This window comes from Rhea americana, unplaced genomic scaffold (assembly GCF_003343005.1).
Source record: "Rhea americana isolate MKP2758 unplaced genomic scaffold, rheAme1 scaffold_127, whole genome shotgun sequence".
Lineage (NCBI taxonomy): Eukaryota > Metazoa > Chordata > Aves > Rheiformes > Rheidae > Rhea > Rhea americana.
This window is the reverse complement of record NW_028185339.1, coordinates 1,152,725-1,172,214: the sequence shown is the minus strand read 5'-3', so window position 1 is coordinate 1,172,214 and position 19,490 is coordinate 1,152,725. Positions and strand designations below refer to the sequence as shown.

General features: G+C 36.1%; 1 protein-coding gene across 1 annotated transcript in view; it reads left to right on the top strand.

The window, feature by feature from the left end:
• The first annotated feature begins 18 nt into the window (after positions 1–18).
• Positions 19–19,490, top strand: part of IARS2 (isoleucyl-tRNA synthetase 2, mitochondrial) — a 30,799-nt gene continuing 11,327 nt past the window's right edge. Inside the window, exons 1-14 of the mRNA XM_085326074.1 lie at positions 19–360; positions 786–908; positions 2,059–2,215; positions 3,339–3,487; positions 3,584–3,633; positions 3,731–3,840; positions 3,935–4,025; positions 4,407–4,522; positions 6,130–6,299; positions 7,365–7,455; positions 7,665–7,816; positions 8,846–9,006; positions 17,166–17,268; positions 17,974–18,067. Coding sequence (XP_085182200.1) covers positions 115–360; positions 786–908; positions 2,059–2,215; positions 3,339–3,487; positions 3,584–3,633; positions 3,731–3,840; positions 3,935–4,025; positions 4,407–4,522; positions 6,130–6,299; positions 7,365–7,455; positions 7,665–7,816; positions 8,846–9,006; positions 17,166–17,268; positions 17,974–18,067 — 1,813 coding nt within the window. The 5' untranslated portion in view covers positions 19–114. The remainder of the gene's footprint in view (positions 361–785; positions 909–2,058; positions 2,216–3,338; positions 3,488–3,583; positions 3,634–3,730; positions 3,841–3,934; positions 4,026–4,406; positions 4,523–6,129; positions 6,300–7,364; positions 7,456–7,664; positions 7,817–8,845; positions 9,007–17,165; positions 17,269–17,973; positions 18,068–19,490) is intronic.

Below are 19,490 nucleotides of genomic sequence, written 5' to 3'. Positions count from 1 at the left end.
ACCGCGTTGTGGTGTAGCGTGTCCGTTCGCGCGGCCCGTCGCCGCCCGCCCGCTGGCTTTCCGTAGCGAAGGCGGAAGCGCTTCCCCAGCGCGCGTCTCCGGGAGACGGCGAGGATGTTGCGGGCCTTGCGGGCGCCGCCGCTTGCTCGGGCCGGGGCGCGGCTGCGGCTCCGGCTGCGGGCGGCGGCTGGGCCTGGGCCTGCGAGCTGGGCGCGCTCGGCGGCCTCGGAGGCCAACAGCCGGCAGCCGGAGAGCCGCGAGGAGTCGCAGTACCGCGACACGGTGTTGCTGCCTCGCAGCCGCTTCCCCGCGCAGCTGCCGGGGCGGCTGCAGCCCGAGACCGAGCTGGAGACGCAGCAGGTGGGGCCGGGGGGCCCGGCCGGGCAGGGGCTTCGCGGCCGCTCGCTGCCCGCACGCCTGGGCTTTCGGGCGGGTGCTGAGGCCGCTTCACGTTAGCTGCCGCAGAAGGTTGAAGTTCGGAAGGGTTTGGGTTGGGGTTTTCTGGTTTTGTTTTGTTTTGCTTCTGGATTACTACTAAATTTGTTACAGCTGTTGTTTGGAGGAAGTGTAGCAACTCTCGATAGCAGGGAGCCAGGACAAGTAACGTTAGGCTCAGTGTTACTCTCTTTTCAAGCTTTCTAATACTTTTAAACTACTAATATATTTTCCTACAAAGTTAGAGTACTCAAATCTTTGTGTTTTCCTTAAATATTTTACTAGCTAGTTGAAATTTGTATTTGTGCAAAGGTATGTGGTGGTTCAGGTTTTTCATGTTACCTCTACAGAAATGTGGCTTTTCAGAACTGTATTCATGGCAAAGGCAAAGGAAAACAAAGCAGGAGTTTTGTCTTCATGATGGGCCACCTTATGCCAATGGAGAGGTTCATGTTGGCCATGCATTAAATAAAGTAAGTATCTATTAATTTTACACACCTTTTTTTTTTTTTACACACTTCTGTTTTAAAGTAGTAGACACTTTCTGTAATGTGCTGTGTATTCTCTGTTCCCATTTAAATTGACAACACTTAAAAGTGTTTGGAATTTTGGGAGATAGGGCTCTTGATTTTTTTTTTTTTTTTTTTGTCTTGTGGATGTGGCAGAATGTGGTGTCTATATGCTGAATGCTTGGTTATGAGGCTGTATATGATGCTTCTTTAAAGAGAGAAAAATCTTTTAAAAAATCCAGTTTGTAGTTCATCCTTAAGAAGTATAAATGTATAATTTGTGAGTGTCATGACACATCTGTGAGTAAACTCATGTGTGTGTGTGTGTGTATATGTGTATTATATGTACATGTACACACACACGTATATAAGTGTGTATATATTTATATATATATGTATATATTTATATATACACACACATACACTTACTTATATATAAATGCTACTGTAATATATGCTTGAGCTGTGACTTGGTGGGGTTTTTTTCCTGTGGATTTTTTAGAAGTTTGTTATATTGCACTTCGTTTGTTTTTAATTTTATCTGCTACTCTCAATGCAACCACAATGATGAAATGTTGATCTTTTTTTAAAGTGCAGATTTTTAATCTTTAAAATAATACCGTTARGTAGGTATGGATATACTTAGATTCAGCCCTGAAAATGGTGATATTACATATACTACAGATTGGGAAAGAATAAGAATGTGACCAACACCTTAAGTGCTAATGCAAAAGCATGGACTTCTGAAAAACAAAAGTTCTGGTAGGTGATCACATATCAAGAAGCAGTAATGTGCACTAGGCTAGCATTGTAGATTTACCTTTATGTTTAAATATTAGAGCAAGTAAGATTTTTTTTTTTTCCCACTTCAAGCACTGCAAGTATATAAGCTGTATCATTCAGTTGTCCTAAATGTGAATTTCTTTGATCAAAGGTCCTCTGGTAAGATTCTGCCAAGGTGCAAAATAGTGGGTAAGAGAAACCACACATGCGAGGTCTAAAATGTAATTCATTATGCATTCTATTRAGTTTGGCTTTACAGGAAGATCTTAAGCAATCTATAGCTATTCCACATGGGGGAGCTACAGTAATAATGACCCTTGTGTCTTACTAGATTTTGAAAGACATCACTAATCGTTTCTACATGATGAGAGGTTATAAGGTACATTATGTGCCAGGATGGGATTGTCATGGTTTACCAATTGAGTTGAAAGCATTATCAGCAGTCAAAGGAGTTGCAGATCTTTCACCGATGGAAATTAGGCAAAGAGGTAAACTATGGTTTGGAGAGTTGACTTAAATATTTGTTCRTCCTAGTTGTCATATTTTGAATTTTATGATTTATAAATAGCTTTTATAACTTATTGTGCCCTTTTCTGTTAGGTATTGCTAACACTTTCTAGGGTCACATTATTGGTAGTCCATTTGCAAAGCAGATGGAGTACAACATAATCTCATGAAGTAGGATAACCCAGCACAAGCTTAGTCTGTTGTTGTAATGAGCATGCATAGTACTGACCATGGATTTAAAGAACAAGAGGACAGGGGATTTGGACTTCCGTTTAACTGTGTGGCAGCATAAAACTAATATTTATCAGATCAGCATACTTTTGGTGTTTTTGAATTCTAGGCGGAGCCACTGAACTTAGTTACAAATTAAAAAGAAGCACATAAAAGTCAGGATGTTTCCTTTCTTCAAGCTAACTTGTGTGAATATCATGATTAGAAATATATTTATGGACTCTGTTTCTAATAACACTACAGAACTATAGGAGTGATGCTTTTGGAAAATGTTATTCTACATTAGATGGAAACTATTTTGAAAAATATTTCAAATACCAAGTGTATTGAATAACAGTGGCATTCATCTGTGAACTATTTGAATGAACAATTTAAACTACTTCAGCYTGAAACAGCAGCAGTGAAATTGGCTAGCCTTAATTTCAGATGCATGTTGCTTTGAAGTTTGGATAAGCATCAACAAAAGGGRTTAATTTTCACTCTTACTGTTTTTTTTTTCTTTTTTTTAGATAGTTTCTCAGAATGCAACCAATCTTCCTGACTAAAAATACTTGATTTTCTTTTCTTCCTGCTTAAAAATAAAATGTGTGTTCTAGAAGTATGTGCGCTATATATCCTCATATTAGTGAAGAGGGGTCTCTGCTGGCTCTTTTTGCTCTTACCAGTTGTTTTATTTAACTACTTCTGTTAACTATTTAACTACTTCTTTTTGAGTTTTAATAATCTTTTTAATACATATCATTAATTAATATGTAGTTTCCCTGTATTCAATTATGGCTCTTCCTTCTCAAAAATATCAGTAGCATATTTTAAATGACATTATATTAATCTTAGTGGGTTAAACCATATATATAATGGAGCTATTCCTTTCAGCCAGAGAATTTGCAGAAAAAGCAATTGAGAAACAGAGATCTGCCTTCATTCGTTGGGGCATAATGGCAGATTGGGCTAACTGCTACCGTACATTCGATGGAAAGTATGAAGCAAACCAACTGAGAGTCTTCTCCAAAATGTATGATAAAGTACGTTGAGCTCTTGTTGAAGTATGTTTTGACTTTTTTTGTGCTAGGAGTTTTGATTCTATTAACTCTTTCCTCTCCTACCCTCTTCTGCTTTAGGGTTTCATTTATCGGGACTATAAACCTGTGTTTTGGTCTCCTTCAGCAAAGTAAGAATCACCTTACTTATTTTATCTTTGAAAGTTCAACAAAGATCAATGTTTTTTTATGTTCACGTGTGTTAACCTGTGTTTGGTATCTACTCAGTACAGCCTTGGCTGAAGCAGAACTTGAATACAACGAACAGCATGTCAGTCGTTCTGTGTATATGAAATTYCCCCTGTTAAAGTCGCCACCTAAGCTGACCTCTGTGTTAGGTATGATTTGCATTTAGTTCTTAAGACAAGTAGATTTGTGTTTTTTTAAGATTATTATTATTATAAATAAAATAGTTCTAATTTATATCTGTAGATGGAACATCCACTGCTAGTGTGTTAGTCTGGACCACGCAGCCTTGGACTGTGCCAGCCAATCAAGCGATTTGTTACATGCCAGATTCAGCGTATGTGTCTTTAATTCAGTTCACTGATTTGCTTCAGTCCTTATCAAYATTTATCAGCAAGATTAAAATAACACATTTTAGACTACTACCTTAAAAAAAAAGTACATAGAAGATGCCTTACACAATTAGTGACACTATGTCAACTTTGATCTATTTTTCTATTAATATATTATTTTCTGTTTTTAGCCCTTTTAAATTTATTCTTCCTGATACTGTGTTTTTTTTTGAAATTCTTTGGAGACTTAAAAGTGAATTGGATGTGTAGATTTAAAAACAAATCCTATTTTGTTGTCTTCTAGGATTTGAATATTTAAACTATTTTTTTTTAGCTTTATGGTGTCTGTAATAATTTAGTATCATAAATATTTATTTACATTGTAGGTATTCCATTGTGAAATGTGCAACTACTGGAGAATACTTCATTTTGGCTGCAGATAGAGTTGAATCTACAGCTGCTGCTTTGGACACACAGTTTGAGGTTATGTCAACATGTAAAGGTAAATTTTCATGTTATTAATGTTAATTACTTAGAAATCTGCAGGTGTCTGTAAAAACTACTTCTGTTGGGTTCAATCTGATGGTGTATTGTAACAGTCTTTTTCAAGTATRTATTTCAAAGTACTTTTAAAAATCTGGTTTCATGTTTGTAAAATTTGAATGTGAAGTTGGACTCTGTTTAGTACCAAAATCTTAATTACACTGAATGCAGTTTGTCTGTCTTCCTTATCCCTTACTAATGCAAATAGGCTAATTTTAAGTATACTTACTGACTACCTGACTGCTAAAGTCTTCCTGAATTGTTGAAATTACTTAATGTAGCATTACCACCAGCACTATCAGCCATTGTTTTTATTTGATGTTACTCTTTAAGATTTTGATAATTAAGTGGTGTCTTATGTGTTCATTATAACCATGAAGACTATTGAAGTGTCCTAGGTGACTGTAGGCTGGATTTTATCTGTAATGCTCGTGCAGTAAAGTCTGCATCCTAACTTACTGCCTAGTAATGTCTTTTAACAGGTACACTTCTGATTGTGTTTTGAGATAGAATTTAGTATGTCATTTGTAAACTTTATTCTTTTGTCTTAATCTGTGATTCAAAGCTGGAAATATGTATGTCCAAAGGAGGTGAGGAATTTCTTTTTATCATTTACTCTTTTCAGGTTCTATTAGTGCCTTTCCACTCTCTCTTTTTTCTTTCTTTCTCAGAAGAATAATTGGTTCATTTCTGTACTTAATCTCTTAAATTAGGTAAACTTTTACCTAATAAAATTGCCTCAATGTGTTGTTTCTACAAGTTGATGCCTTTGAGTTGYATGACTGGCAGATAACGTAGAACAGTCGGACCCTTTCATCAAGAGATTTAATACTGGAACCTATTCTTTCTATCATGCTGTATAGTCAGTGATTGTCTATGCTTGTTATATTTCTGTATTTGTGTATCTAGTTGTCAGACAGCAGTTCCTAATAAACATCATCATCTAGAAAGAAAGTGCTCAGTGAGGGCAGTTCTGTCGTACGAAGTACTGCTTAAGCTTTGTGGTTCTTGACTTTCAGGAAAACTTTACCATCAAGTGTCTTTTAACCTTAAAGTGTCACAAACTTCGTTTGTGCTCTGCTCTCTTTTTGTACATACTTCAGGGAGCTGAAGTGAATTGTTTATGATAGTAGTTAGTAGCATAACTAGAAATAGATCCAAGAAGTTTGAAGTTTCTAGCCTGGTAAATCATTATGTCATGACTGCCATGCTAGATTTTCAGCAATCAAAATCAGTTTCTGGAACAGTGAAGTGGTGGACCTGAGAAATGGGAATATGTGCGGTATCTTTAAATTTTTACGGAATATCACCACCAATGGACTGCTATTGTGTAGCATAGAAGAAAACTCCCCCCCCCCCACACACACACAAAAGAAATGTGTAACAGTAACAATGCAAAGAGTTTGTAAGCATTTGAATGGGAACCCACAAAGGAGGTAACATTACATCTGAATAATATCCTGTTTATACTGTTGCTGATTTCCATTTCTGTTCCCTGATAAGAGAATCTGAGTGCATGAATTGTTTCTCTATCTCTCCTTGGATTGTTTTCTTTCTTTTTTGCAGGTGGAGATTTAGCAGATGGTTCTTGTGCTCATCCCACAATTCCTGGCAGAGTCTCTCCTTTGTTACCTGCAAATCATGTGACAATGACAAAAGGAACAGGATTAGTTCATACAGCCCCAGCTCATGGTATGGAAGACTACAGTGTAGCTTCCCACCATCAACTACCCACGGTACTTTTTTTTTTTTTTTTTTTTTTTTTTTTCTCCCCAGCTTTTGCTCTTCTTTCCTTGCAACTGTTTGATCGCTTGCCACTGAAGTAACTGTTGTAATTTGTGTGGAGAGCTTGAAGCATGTAGATAAGTGTGAATATCACTAATAGTCTGCAGAGCTGCCATATGCAGGACTGAACTTCAAAGAGTATGTATTCCCAATAAAAGGAAGTGCTGTGTTTTTCATCCATCTGTTAATCAAAGTTGTCAGTACAGTGGTATAACTGAATCTGTTGTTTGTTTGTTTGGGTTTTTTTTGAGAATAACGCAGATAACTTTTCTGTTTGTACTTGGAACCTGTTTTAAAGCTATATCTTATGAACCAATAAATTAACAGCTATRCAGGTCATTATTACTGTTTTTCAGCAAAGTTTGGAATTCTTGAGCAGGAAAACAGTATGCAATAAGGGACTTGTATCTTAAGTAAATATACCCTTGTATGTCAGTGATTTTTTAAAAGAAAGCTATGTATGTGTGTGTGTATGTATATATGTACACATTTATAAGAATATCTACTTACATAAATATATTTGTGTGTATAAAATTTTACAGTGTGTGTACATTTTTATACGTGTGTGTGTGTGTATATATATGTATAAAATGTCTAGTTACGCATGATCAGTATGTGTTTGGAAATGAAAATGCAGGGTATTTTTTCTTTTACCTTTTTAAAGAGGTAACTTGATCTTCCAAAACCAGAGTATGCCCATATTTCTGTGATTCCTTTTGTTTGTTTTACTGTTAGTTTGAAAACTAATTTAAATCCTAACCAGTGACTTGATGTAACACAGCTGTGGTATATTTTCGAACTTAGTGATGCTTATTTATTCTGATAGGTCAAATTTACTTGTCTTTTAGTAAYTTACTATATTGCAGTTTGCTAAATCTGAGGTAAACATAGCATACTTTGTTTTTCATCAGAAAAAAATGTTACAYAGCAAAATACTTAATTACCTTTTTGATATTCAAGATTGAGTTAATTACCACACTGTATTATATTGACATGATTAACATTTTAATTTTCAGGATTGCCTTGTGGATGAGGGTGGATTTTTTACAGAAGCTGCAGGTCCTGAACTTCAGAACAAGAATGTGCTTGAAGAGGGAAATGAAGCTGGTGAGTACTTGTTATTTACTACATTTTAACTTTATTAGGTATGGTCTTTCAGGTATACTTTGAGGTGGTTATAAATCTGAACACATTTTAGATACGGGCATCACTTATGGTGTTGATTAAGGAAGGGAAGAACTGAGGCTAAAAGTATGTCCAAATCTGATTTTTTTTATCTTGCCTTCCTCCCCCCCCCCGCCTTCTCCTCCCCTCAGTCATTCAGATGCTTCAAGCAGCAGGCAGTCTGTTAAAAGAGGAGAAATAYGTGCATAGCTACCCATATGACTGGAGGACTAAAAAACCAATGATCATTCGTGCCAGCAAACAGTGGTTTGTAAACACAGCAAGTATAAAGGCTRCAGCCCAGGTATATCACTTTGTTTTTTTGTGGTCAGTTTAAAAGCCATTGATGCGATTAGAATAAGCAAAATAATCTTACTATGTCTCACTCAAGGTTGTGTTTTTTAGTGTTTATAAACACTATCTAAATCTACACAATAGTGTTAGTAAACTGTAGGAGTGATGAATGTTGTCATTTTGTTTTTCATCAATATTGATATAATTTGACATAAGCAGATATCTCAGAGTCAGTGTATTTATTGTGCTTACAGGACATGCGTAAGTTTCTTRGAGCTACTATTTCCTGCCTCCCCTCCCAAGGACTTTTAAAGCTCTCTCTTCTGGCTTTCTTTAAAACATAATATTTCTATCACTCTTAAGGTTACCTTTGCATATGTGACAGCCATGCMTGGTTATACATCTGTGTGTCCTCCGGTATTTATTCTGCTTGAATAATAACCACATCAATACTTTTAGTGACTTAGAAGCAAATAATAATAAAAAAAAATGCAGTGCTGTTTGAAATTACACGCTTCCATGCAGAAAACTCAGAGCAACACATTAGGCTGTTTTGGGATTACAGTGATTTCATTCTAGTTAGGGCATGAGGTGTTTATTCCGTATTTCATCTAGCATAGATGAGAATGTGTCAGTTATTCAGTATGGTTGGGAGTGAAAGTGGTAGCCCACACTCTAGAATACAGGAAATGTGTATCAAGATGCCGTTTTGCCGTTGACAACAGCACAAGGCACAATAAGCGATTAACCATTGAATARGGATACTGAAGCCATTTCTGAAACCTTACCTTTCTGCATGTTTGCTAGAGTGTCAGAGCTGTCAAAAAAGCAATGGCTGTTCTGTGGGGACACATACAGTCTATATGGTGTTATAAGAGTATTATTAAAGAGCAGTATACAGTGAGGTAAAGGAAAGAGATGTGATGGCTGCCCAAGAACGCATTTTGTAACGAGGGTGTAGGCCTGTACCTTTTTTTCACTAATAGTATTTATCCAAGTGCTGACTCTTTTGTTCAACAATTCACTGTTTACTTTATAGGAAGTGCTAAAAAAAGTGAAAGTTATTCCCACATCTGCAGTGAACAGAATGCTAGAAATGCTGGACAGAAGGACATTTTGGTGTATATCGCGGCAAAGAAGTTGGGGTGTTCCGATTCCTGTTTTTTATCAGAAGGACACAGGAGAAAGCCTGATAAACAGGTATTTGTCTAGCTTTATATACACCAGAAAATGAAAGGACAAGAGCACTATCTGTTGTTTGGCAGTTACATAGTGTTATAAAACTTATGACTATWTAAGTATGAAATATGTTCTTGCTTGTAATTATTTATATAAAAAGTTAGCTTAGGTATAGGTTAAAGCAATCAAAAGCTCATTGCTGAAGGTGACWTTTATGTAAATAATTGGAGTCAGTTTGCCTAGATACTTAAGTTACCTCATGAGTCCTTCATGATAGTAACTGACAGTTTCTTCTTCCTTTTTCAAGTTAAGTGAGCTGGTAGTAGTCACTGGCTTTTGTATTTTAAGCAAGGGGGGAAATGCAAGTTGTAGTTAGAGATTGTAAGTGTAATCTTAGCATTATCAGTTGAACAATGCAGATATTTGTCAAAATAAGTTTTGAAATTGAGTAACAAACAATAAAAAAAAATCTGAAGTGGAATAACAAAGTCGGTTGCAGAATAAATAACTAAGGCTTTGTTTCAAAGTTAAATTACTCTTTTTTTTTTTTTTAATCAACCTCAATGAAAGTAAATAAGTGAATTTTAGCTGTATGATTAGGTATGCTTAAAGTCTCAGCTGCTAGTCTTACTCTATCACATTTCGGTGAAATCAATAGTATAGTTACTGCAAAAAATGCATTTCAGGAGTTTCAGCCTATGCGATGCAGAAGAAATCCTGAGCTGTAATAAAACCTCAACCAAATATGATGTTTTATTTATTTATTTTAAGGATTAATAGAGAGCTGCTTTTACCACTTCAGGGAACAGAAGTTTTCAAAAAGTTTTACAAAGTCATCAAAAAGATGGCTTTGTTTAAAAAGAAGAAACTCCAGGATACTGTTTTTTTTACCTTGTTTATTTTTACATTGTTTATTTCCATAATTGTTTTCTGATGTAAAGYACATTAGTGTAACTCCATTTTATCCATTTGAACCTCAGAAATACTTGTGCAAATTAATTAGGRTGATAAGATTACAAAGATGAAAACAAACTGTAGTTACATGGCAGAATGTTTTGCTTTTGATGATGAACATACTGCAAAGAGTTCAACTTGTATTCCAGAGCCTTGACTGAACAAATGAGTATGGAAGTTGGTGAGGCTTGGGGGGATAGGGGGCGGGGAGTGGACTTCAGGCAGAGTTACTCCATAAGTTCACCTAGTGTGACTGTGCGAGTAGGTGCACAGATAGTACTTTGCCTCTCTAAGTGGCAATATAGTCATAGTCCTCTGTAGCACTCAAACAATGCTGAGGCACATCAGAAAATAAAGGCATGGGAGCTCTGTGGGCTGTAAAACTGTTTTGCTGCAGAAATTGAGAAAGTCAGGTATATATTGACACTGCAAATTAATTTTTTTGGGGGGGAATAGTTATTGTAGTTTTTCTGRGCAGTATCCTTGAATGTTACTTGTACTGGTTTAAAATTGTATTAAACATGGTTTAACAACAGAATAAGAACGTAGTGAAATATAACTTAGCAACTGGCAATCAAATAGCTACTTCAGAATTTAGAAGAATTGACCCCGATATGGCAGATCCAGCTGGTARAGAAAAAACTTGGAGGAAGGGGTAAATGGGGAATTCTTTTAGGTTGTAGTCAAGTTACCTTAAATASCTGTATCAAATGAGATGTCTCTTTAAACCCTTGAGGTGTCTGTGATTACTGCTGGAGATGTATGAAGTACAGCAGTGGAGTGATAAACTCTGCAGTAGGTTAACAGCCCTACCTTTGTGTGTTTAAATATTGGCATAGCAGTTACTCGTGTAGGCAGGTGAACAAAGGGGCTGTATAGCATGTTTGGTTAGATTTGCTAGGAAAAAAATTGACGTATACATGATATGCTTGAAAAGTAGATTTATTTCATTTGACTGAAGTCCTTAGTTCTAAGTTATTTTACAGCAGATTTTTTTTTTTTTTTTAATAAAAAGGGTAAAGCATTCCTTTAAATATTTGAAGTTAGCCGTACTAAGCTTCTGGAACAGGAATATGGAAAGTGTACAGAATATTGGCCTATAGAAATGACAGGCAAATCTAGAAAGCAGTCTGTCAATTCATAGGTCATTTTCCTGGACACCAGTTCTTGCTGAAATAAATAAATAGGTTTAAATATTTTGTTCTGCTTTGTCCTTTTGAAAATAATAGCACAACGGGATGCTGACATATGAAACTTCTGAGGTGTTAGAAATACGTAGCTTGTGTCAATAATTCAAAATCATTGAAAACAACAGCAAGTAACTTGCGTTTCAAACAAAAGCTGTTTTCTTAACTTGAATGCTGGATAAATATGCTTCTAGTAGCAGCGGCTCCAGAGTTTTTGAGTGGCTATCAAAAGTAACAGCATCTCCACTGGAAGTTAGTGTAGTCCACATGGAGTTGCTGTTACATATGAGAGCACTGATCGTTGGTCTTGAGTGATCCCATCTATTAATCACCTGTAAAAGACTTTGTTTTTAAGCAATTTCCCTCTGTAAATCAGACAGTTTCCCCTGACTTTGTCACTTAAACACATGCAGAAAGCTTCTCTTTTATAATGTAATTGCTTGTCTCTAACAGAACAGTTTCCAGACCTTAATCCTGTCTTTCTAAATTCAAAAACAAGAGCTGGACTGTAATCTTGCATGCAACAATTTAATGCCAGATCTCCATAAAAATCTTCTTGTAGGCTGCTCTGATCCCATGTRGCCTTAGAAGACATTGGTTTGTGTGACACTTGTCTAAGATTATAATGTTGTGCTGAGGATTAGATCCATTATGTAGGGTGTCATCATAATACGTATCATTCAATCAGGAATTCAAAGTTAGGATAAAAAACCAAAATCTTGTACAGCATAGAGAAGAGAGAGAAAATTTATTCATTACTGCAATTTTCCAGGAGGAACTGTGAGAATATAGAGATTATAGAAAGTTATACAGGATGTAGAGATTAGATTGTATGCGATTTCTTTTCTTTAATGAGAACAAGTGGAAGAAGACGACTTTAAATAGAACACATGCACAAATAAACATTTGACTTCTACAGTTTGTCTTTCAACTTTGGAAGTTAAGATTTCTTGAGAGAGGAATCTAATTCTAGGAAATTCTGTAACTCTTGAAAGAGATGAGAGATCCAAAAATAAGACCTGATCTCTATTTCTGTTACTAACTCAGACCAAGTAATAACTGTGAAGTTAATTGTATGATGTCATATTAAATAATGCATTTACTACTTAAATTTACAAATTCAGTATTCAAATGTCAGTCATAATAACTATTGTTGYAGAGGTTATTCTAATGCCTGAGAAGTTTTGTCCCCTTTCTGTGACCTTGATTAACAATTAACTTAAATTTGTGATAGTGGAAAAAACCCTCAGTTTTTGAAGCAGGTCTACATTGCATCTAATTTGCTTTGTAAAGTATTAAAACATGTTTCAGCKATTTTAAAAGCAATAGCAACTTACCGTAGCCTAAATACTTACTGAGTGTCAAAATTCATGCAAAAGAAGATAACTTGCCCTCTTTACTGGTGATTGAAAAGAGGCTGGGAGAACMTCAGGAACAGTTTTCTTCCTCTCTCGGCTGTATCTTAACACTGCCTAATTTCTGTTAACACATTAAATAAGTGTTCAGCGTAATCAATATCGGACTTCAGAGTGATTGGCTGGTGTCGTGGTAGCGTGAATTGTCGCAGAGGTTTCAGCGTTAAAAACGTAGCAAGTGACACGTAATGCAGGTTCTTCTAGATATGGTGTAGGAATACAGGGCAAAGTTTTACAATGGTGTTTATTGCTAACTCTGAATTATCGTGTTCCCATTGAAGCTCACAGATTATAAAGTGATGAGTACTTATTTGAGAAAGGTGTTTTTTCACTTGCACCTTACAAACTTTTGTATTAAAAAAAAAAAAAGACGGCTTAAATATGCTGCTTTTTTTTTTTCTTTTATGGTAACAGTTATTCATAAGAATCTTAGGAAAAGATCAGAGTAGTGGGGGGGTTGTTTGTTTTGGGTTTTTAAACTGTAGGAGAGTGTGTTTGATGTATTTGGAATCTTTGATCTTTTAAAATACTAGATTGCATGATTGTTACTATTTTCAGTAGGGAAACTAAATGTAATGAGGAAAAAAAAAWTTTTGAACTGTTAAGATGTGCTTTATTCCTTGATTTAAAACTGATCAAATTTTAGGAATATTGGTCAATAATAAGTTGACAGTCATTGACTTGCTTGTAAGCGATTCATGGAAGAAAGCTGACGTTCTCCTAATCAAGAACTTTTTTTCTGTAGCATAATCACTAATTCACATTCATGTCACAGAAATATACCTTTAAAATAATTCTGCTCTTCGTAAAATAGCAACAAGCTTTTACATTGCATAGCAGTGCTTTACCATATGCTTGGTAAAAGGTGAGTCCCTGGCATGTTTTGCAGAACTGGTATACCTACGATGCGAGATACTGGCCACACTTACTGTAAATGAAGGCAGTCATTTTATAACGTTTCCCAAGGGAGACTGAGAGCAAGGTTTACTTCCTTCTTGTCCCTCCCTCTAACCTCTGATGGAAAGGGGAATTTGTCCTTGCTACAAGCAATACAGTTTGCCCTAGCCCAGGGTTCAGTTTCCCCTACCCTGCAGTTGCTCCCGGTAGTTCTGATGATGTTCTGAGGATTCTGTAGCCAAGCAGAACTGGAAGAAAATATTTCCTTTCACTCCTGAAGAGAGAAGTAGGCAATAACTTACTTTAAATATATCTTCCCTGCTCAGTTCTACAGGACAGTGATAATTTCCTGTGAGATCTTAATTGATATGGTGCATATTAAGAGTACATGTATGTTTTTGTATGTACGTGTACATATACATACTAAAAAAAAAAAAAAAAAAACTTTGGCTAGAGACCAGTATTTTAATAAATGCTGTCATACAGTTCATTTAGATTGGAGTTAGTTAAACGATTACTCTAAAACAACCTTGTCGTCAAACATGGCATRTTTCATGGTTACCCTCAAGAACTATTAAGTTTTTATCACTCATTGGCTTATGTAAGTTCAGAGCAGGCATGGCACAGAAATGTGCTGATCTTTATGGTAAATCTTCTCATGCTGATAGTGTCAGTCTCCCRTTGTGCTGTTTAGTTAGTTGGCTGCTTTAATCCTAAAGGAAGATGAGGGCTACCAAACTGATTCAAAGCGTAGAGCAGTTTTGACGTGACTCCGTGTGCCTCTAGAGTGCATGTTGCRGTTACTGTCTTTGGAATCCTTTTTTTGTCAGTCCTCTTTTGTGCTTCTGTAGGAAGCTCTAGGAAAAATTGACAGTTGCAATGTCAGAATATTGCTGACACTTCAGGATATAGCTGCTTTACTTAGTTTAGAATAACTGACGGATTGAGATTTCTGCTGTCAATTTTGGCGTGTAGCTCAATTTCTCTCTTAAGAATCACCACAAATAGTGGTTTAATTAAACATCTGTTGAATGCTTCAAAAATGTATRGGCTGGGAATGCATTTATTGCCATAGTTTATGCCACTCCACTGAAGTATATTTGYAGTATGGGAAAGTTGCATGGGAGACAAGTTTAGTTTCTGTGTAAAATTTTCTACTTGTTTTATAGCTTATAAAAACAAAATCTAAAAACAAGTCTTCTTTACAGATCTTTCTACTTGTATTCATGGCCATTATGGGTATGATTCTCAATTAGAAAAGTTTTGGGGCTGTAACTTGATACCAGAGCCATTATTCAAGCACAGAATTAATTTTCATGAATTTCTAAATGCACTAAAATTTTGCTTGGTAATAAGCATGTTTTAGGGAYGTTAGCCAAACCAAATTTTAATAATTCCCTTTTAAATTAAGGACACTCAAAAATCTGTAAAATGTCAGCATTAAGGCAGGCAGTATTGTTTGACTTGGTTTCTTGATTCATTGCTATTTTATATTACAAGACATTTGCGAGCGTGAGTCACGCTTATATTCTGGTATGTTACTTCTCTTCAAAATGTGCAAGTGCTGCTAGTCACAGGTAAGAGTTGGCTTATAACATCAAGACTAAGAGCTCTTGAAATACTCAGTTGAAGACAAGTAGTTACCAATGATTGGAATTAAAGATACGCTGATAGTCAAAGATGAAGCTTTCTTGTGGCAAGAAATGGAAAATAAGGTTGCGTTCTGCTTTTTCTGAAGTGTTCCTAGGTCCTACAATTTGTGTCATCATTGAAAAAGCTGTCTGTACCTCCAAACCTGCAGTAGAAGGTGCTTGTGCAGCAGAGAAGAGTCAAATTTGGTGAAATAGTTTAGTATGGCCTGAGAGAGAGTAAATTTGRTCCTGGCTAATGTGATTTATTTCCTGAGAGGTTTCTGAATTTGCAAATTTAGCCTGAAGGAAGGAAGGCCCAAAGGATATTTATTGGCTAGCCTAGGACCATCTATCGGGGCTGGATTTGTTGTTTGCTTCTGTTTTGGAGAAGTAACATTAACAAAGGAAGTTGCAAATAGGCTTCTGTAATATTTCTGAAGGGAGAAGACACCATTCAGAATTGGAGAGCCTAAATTTTGCTTTACCAGAGGAGTTGTTAGCAGATGTATTGCAAAGCCATAAACTGTCCCATGACAATTAAACGTGAAGGTGACTGCCATCCATTTTGGCCTAAAAAGGTGAGAATGCCAGTGGATGCTAGTTAGCTCTGGTTTTCTAAGTGATACTGATTAGTGGTAGTGTGTTTTCTCTCCAGAAAATGTACTGAGATATTACAGATGTCTTTACTGTGAAAAGACCTGACTGGTTAATACAAAATCCTTGGTCTGTCACTGTAATTTTATCCTCACAATCAACAGCAAAATTGCATTGTCCTCTTACCATCTTATCTCAGGTGTTATTGTATAGTAATTTGTTTTATATCTTCTTGAAGAATGTAAGTTTTCATGCTTTAGGATCTATCCATAAGGGTACACTAAACACTGATGTAGCTTATCAGTAGTACAGAGAATATAGTATGTAGAAGTCTAAATATAAAACCAAATGATGATACTGAAGAAGTTAGATCTGCATTTTGTATTTTCAAGATTAATGTACCAGGGCATTATTTTAATTTTTCATCTATTCCAATATTGTGCCAAGAACTTAGTTAATTGTCTAAGTACATGTTGTGTAAGTTAAAAATGGATCTCTAGTGACTAAGGTTGTATAACAGTCTTAGCTTGAAGTTAGCCGGCCATGATGATCTGATATATTCCCTAGATAWAGCAGATGGTTTAAAAATCATCTTTTTAGTTGATGCTCTGTGAGCTAGAAGTGAGTTTGGGGTAGGATTTTTTTTTTTTTTTTTAACCCTAGCTTATTGTTTGCCTAGACTAGACATTATGTTAAAAATCTATTTCTTCTAGCTTTACATACTGTGGACAATTGAATGTGTCACAAATAATTGAGAACTGCATGCCTTTCTCTTCTGTYTGTTCACATCAGGAAAAAAACGCATAGCTCAATTTTTTTTCCTCATAGTATCTATTTGTTCAAGAATCTTTTGTCCTTGCTCGTGCTATACTATCTTGACTGATACATTGCCTTCAGTGTGTACATTGAATGGTTGATTAAATCACTCATCTACTGGATACAAGAACTACAGTTCCCATCGTTATTGGGAATGGTCTTTAGTATACACCTGTCTTCATATTTTAAAAACGTGTTGCTAAAAGAGGAATCCAGGCAGCTGCTAGTGTAATATGAAGTCTGTACGTAATTTGAAACGCTGGTATTTCCTAGCTCCATGTCCATGTGAGTTCTCAAATTCTCTCTCAATAAAGTAGAAAAGAGAAGCCTATTATCAAAAAGAGCCAATACTTGAGGTGAAATAGTTGTTTTGTTTCTATCGTTCTAAGACCAAGAAATAACAAGTGAAATGAGTTTTAGAAGTCTTCCAGCTGCTTGAGTGCCCAAGCTATTGATGATGACTTGCAGAAAAGCTACTCAGAACATATGGAGATTTCTACATATCCAGGCTTTTACACAACCCTATAGCTAGCATCTTGGAAGACAAAAGTAGGAAGTTGACCAGTTGGGAGGCTGATAAATTGCAGGTTAAAAAGTTTGATCTCTTCACCACTTTGATCTCAGATGCTCGAAGAAATATATGGTAATTTGCCAATTCTTACAATCCATTTTTCTCTTCTGATCAGTGAAACAATCACARATGTCATTAAAATAGTGGAGCAGCAAGGGACAGATGCCTGGTGGACTCTTCCTATTGAACAACTACTATCAAAAGATGCTGTAGTAAAGGTAATTTTTTTGACTTTGAATATAGAATGAGGTGTTTCAGTGACAGGAAGTAATATAAAACCTTCACATATTCTTGCAGTCCTTTTCAACTTTCTACATTTATGAGAAGGTTCCTGTGAAGGGAATGTTCAGAAAGTAAAAGCTGAATATGACAAAATACACACAACCAGATTTAATGCATTAATTCAGGGCATAAAATCTCTATTTTTCTCCTTTTATTCCAGGATGAAACTGGCATCCTACTTAGCCAAGTTATGAGCRCAATTATGTATTWTTTTTTTTATTACTTATTTATTTTTTTGTCATCAGAACAAGGTTTTCTTTTGTTTTTGTTCTTCCTACCTTCTATTGTTCCATTAATAGTTAGGTTCTTAAGCTTGCAAACAAACTATAGGGTTACTCTAGCATCTGAGGTTTCAGGTAATTTTTCTTCTGCTTTTTTGTCACTAGTGGTGACCCTGCTGAGCAAGGCGGGGGGGTTGGACTAGATGATCTCCAGAGGTCCCTTCCATCATTACTGATTCTATGATTTTATGAAAACCATTTGAATAACTATTTAAGTTATTTTGTGTTCACTTGCATTATTCCTAGCAGAACTTGTACAAAACTGGCCCAGAAATCAAATCTGCTTTATTTCTAGCTTTGAAAAGCATTGATGATACGGAGTATTCTAGTTGCGTTATTTAACAGTTGTTTTTTCTATAGGCTGGTGGTCATGATGTTTCGGATTATGTAAAGGGACAGGATGTCCTAGACATCTGGTTTGATAGTGGAACTTCCTGGGCCCATGTTTTGGAAGGTATGGAATTAATATGTTGATAATTCTTCTGTAACACTTTGGGAACCAAATACAAACTCTTTTTTTTTTTTTTTTTAATGATGCTGTTGGTATCAGCAAAACTGAGTTGGATTATACCAGCAGCAGACTGGTGGTCATTTCTTGTAAAGATGCTTTTACTTGTAAGGAATAAGGTTTAATGTTGGCAAATTCATTTTCAGCATAATTGAGGTTGAGATTTTTTTTTTTTAAGATATGTATATGTATACTGTTTGCCTTGAGAATAATCCAAAGTCAGGAGTCCTTTCTAAAGGAGGAGTCCTCTCCAGTGCATCAAGTCTGTTGGACTTTATACTCTCAGTACACAATTGTGTGATAAGAATCTTGTTGAATTATAAAACACGTTAGTACCAGAGGTTTTATTTCCTAGCAACATAGTCAGGCAACAGTACCATCAGCAAACATTTTCTAAAGGACCTTTACATACACTAAAGTTCATTCTCTTTAAAAATATTTCTGGTTTGGTTTGGTTTTTGAAAAGTTATGTAGTAATGGTATTTTACATGCACGGATATATGGTTGCATTCTTCAAGGACTTAACATCTCAGCACACTTCATAAAAACTATTTCTAATCCCATGWGGAAGAAAGAGAACACATTTAGTAAGCGATAGCAAAGTCAAGACCCTTGATTCCCTGTTAATTTGCCCCAGATTCCTACATGGTTTCTGTGATGTGCGTTAAATGTTTGGCCTTTCACAATACAAACTTCCTCTTTGGTTGAGCCATTAAAAACACACCACCACCCCAGCCAATCACCTATTCTCATGAAACTTGCTGGAATTTGATATGTTTAAAATATCCTGTCTTGTTCTCAGACTTGAATGGATTGGCCCAATAATCTCGAAAGTTGAGGAGGGACACAACTAACAGGCAGTGTAATCTCCAGAGCCTCTCTATCTTTAGAAACCAGACTGAAGTTGCATTGCCTTTTGTTGTGTGTAATTGAGGCTCCCATTTGCTGGCAGAAGTAGAAGTACAGAGTCCGATTCAGATGAAATGGCTGGTTTAATTTACTGTTTTTCAAAAAGTGCCCTTTGCAAGAACTGTTGAGCAAGTGCAACTGTTGAACAAACTGCAAGAGTAGTTTCATCCTGTGTTTCAAGRTATACACCAGCTTTTAAAACTTGATGCGGAGTTTCCTTCTATACAACAATAATTGGCAGCATTTACTAACATACTAAATGATGGGCTTGCTTTCCAAAGTGCTTCTGCCGGGGGGAGGAGCATGGAAGAAATCAAAAATTTGCTCAGAGAATGTCACAGCAGAAAAACAACTCCCCTTGGTTTAAACTCCTGAAAGCACACTGGCCTGTGGGAGCTAACATGCTGCCTGTAAAGTGTTATCACTGATCGTCTTCCAGAAATTTAATAGATAGATGTTA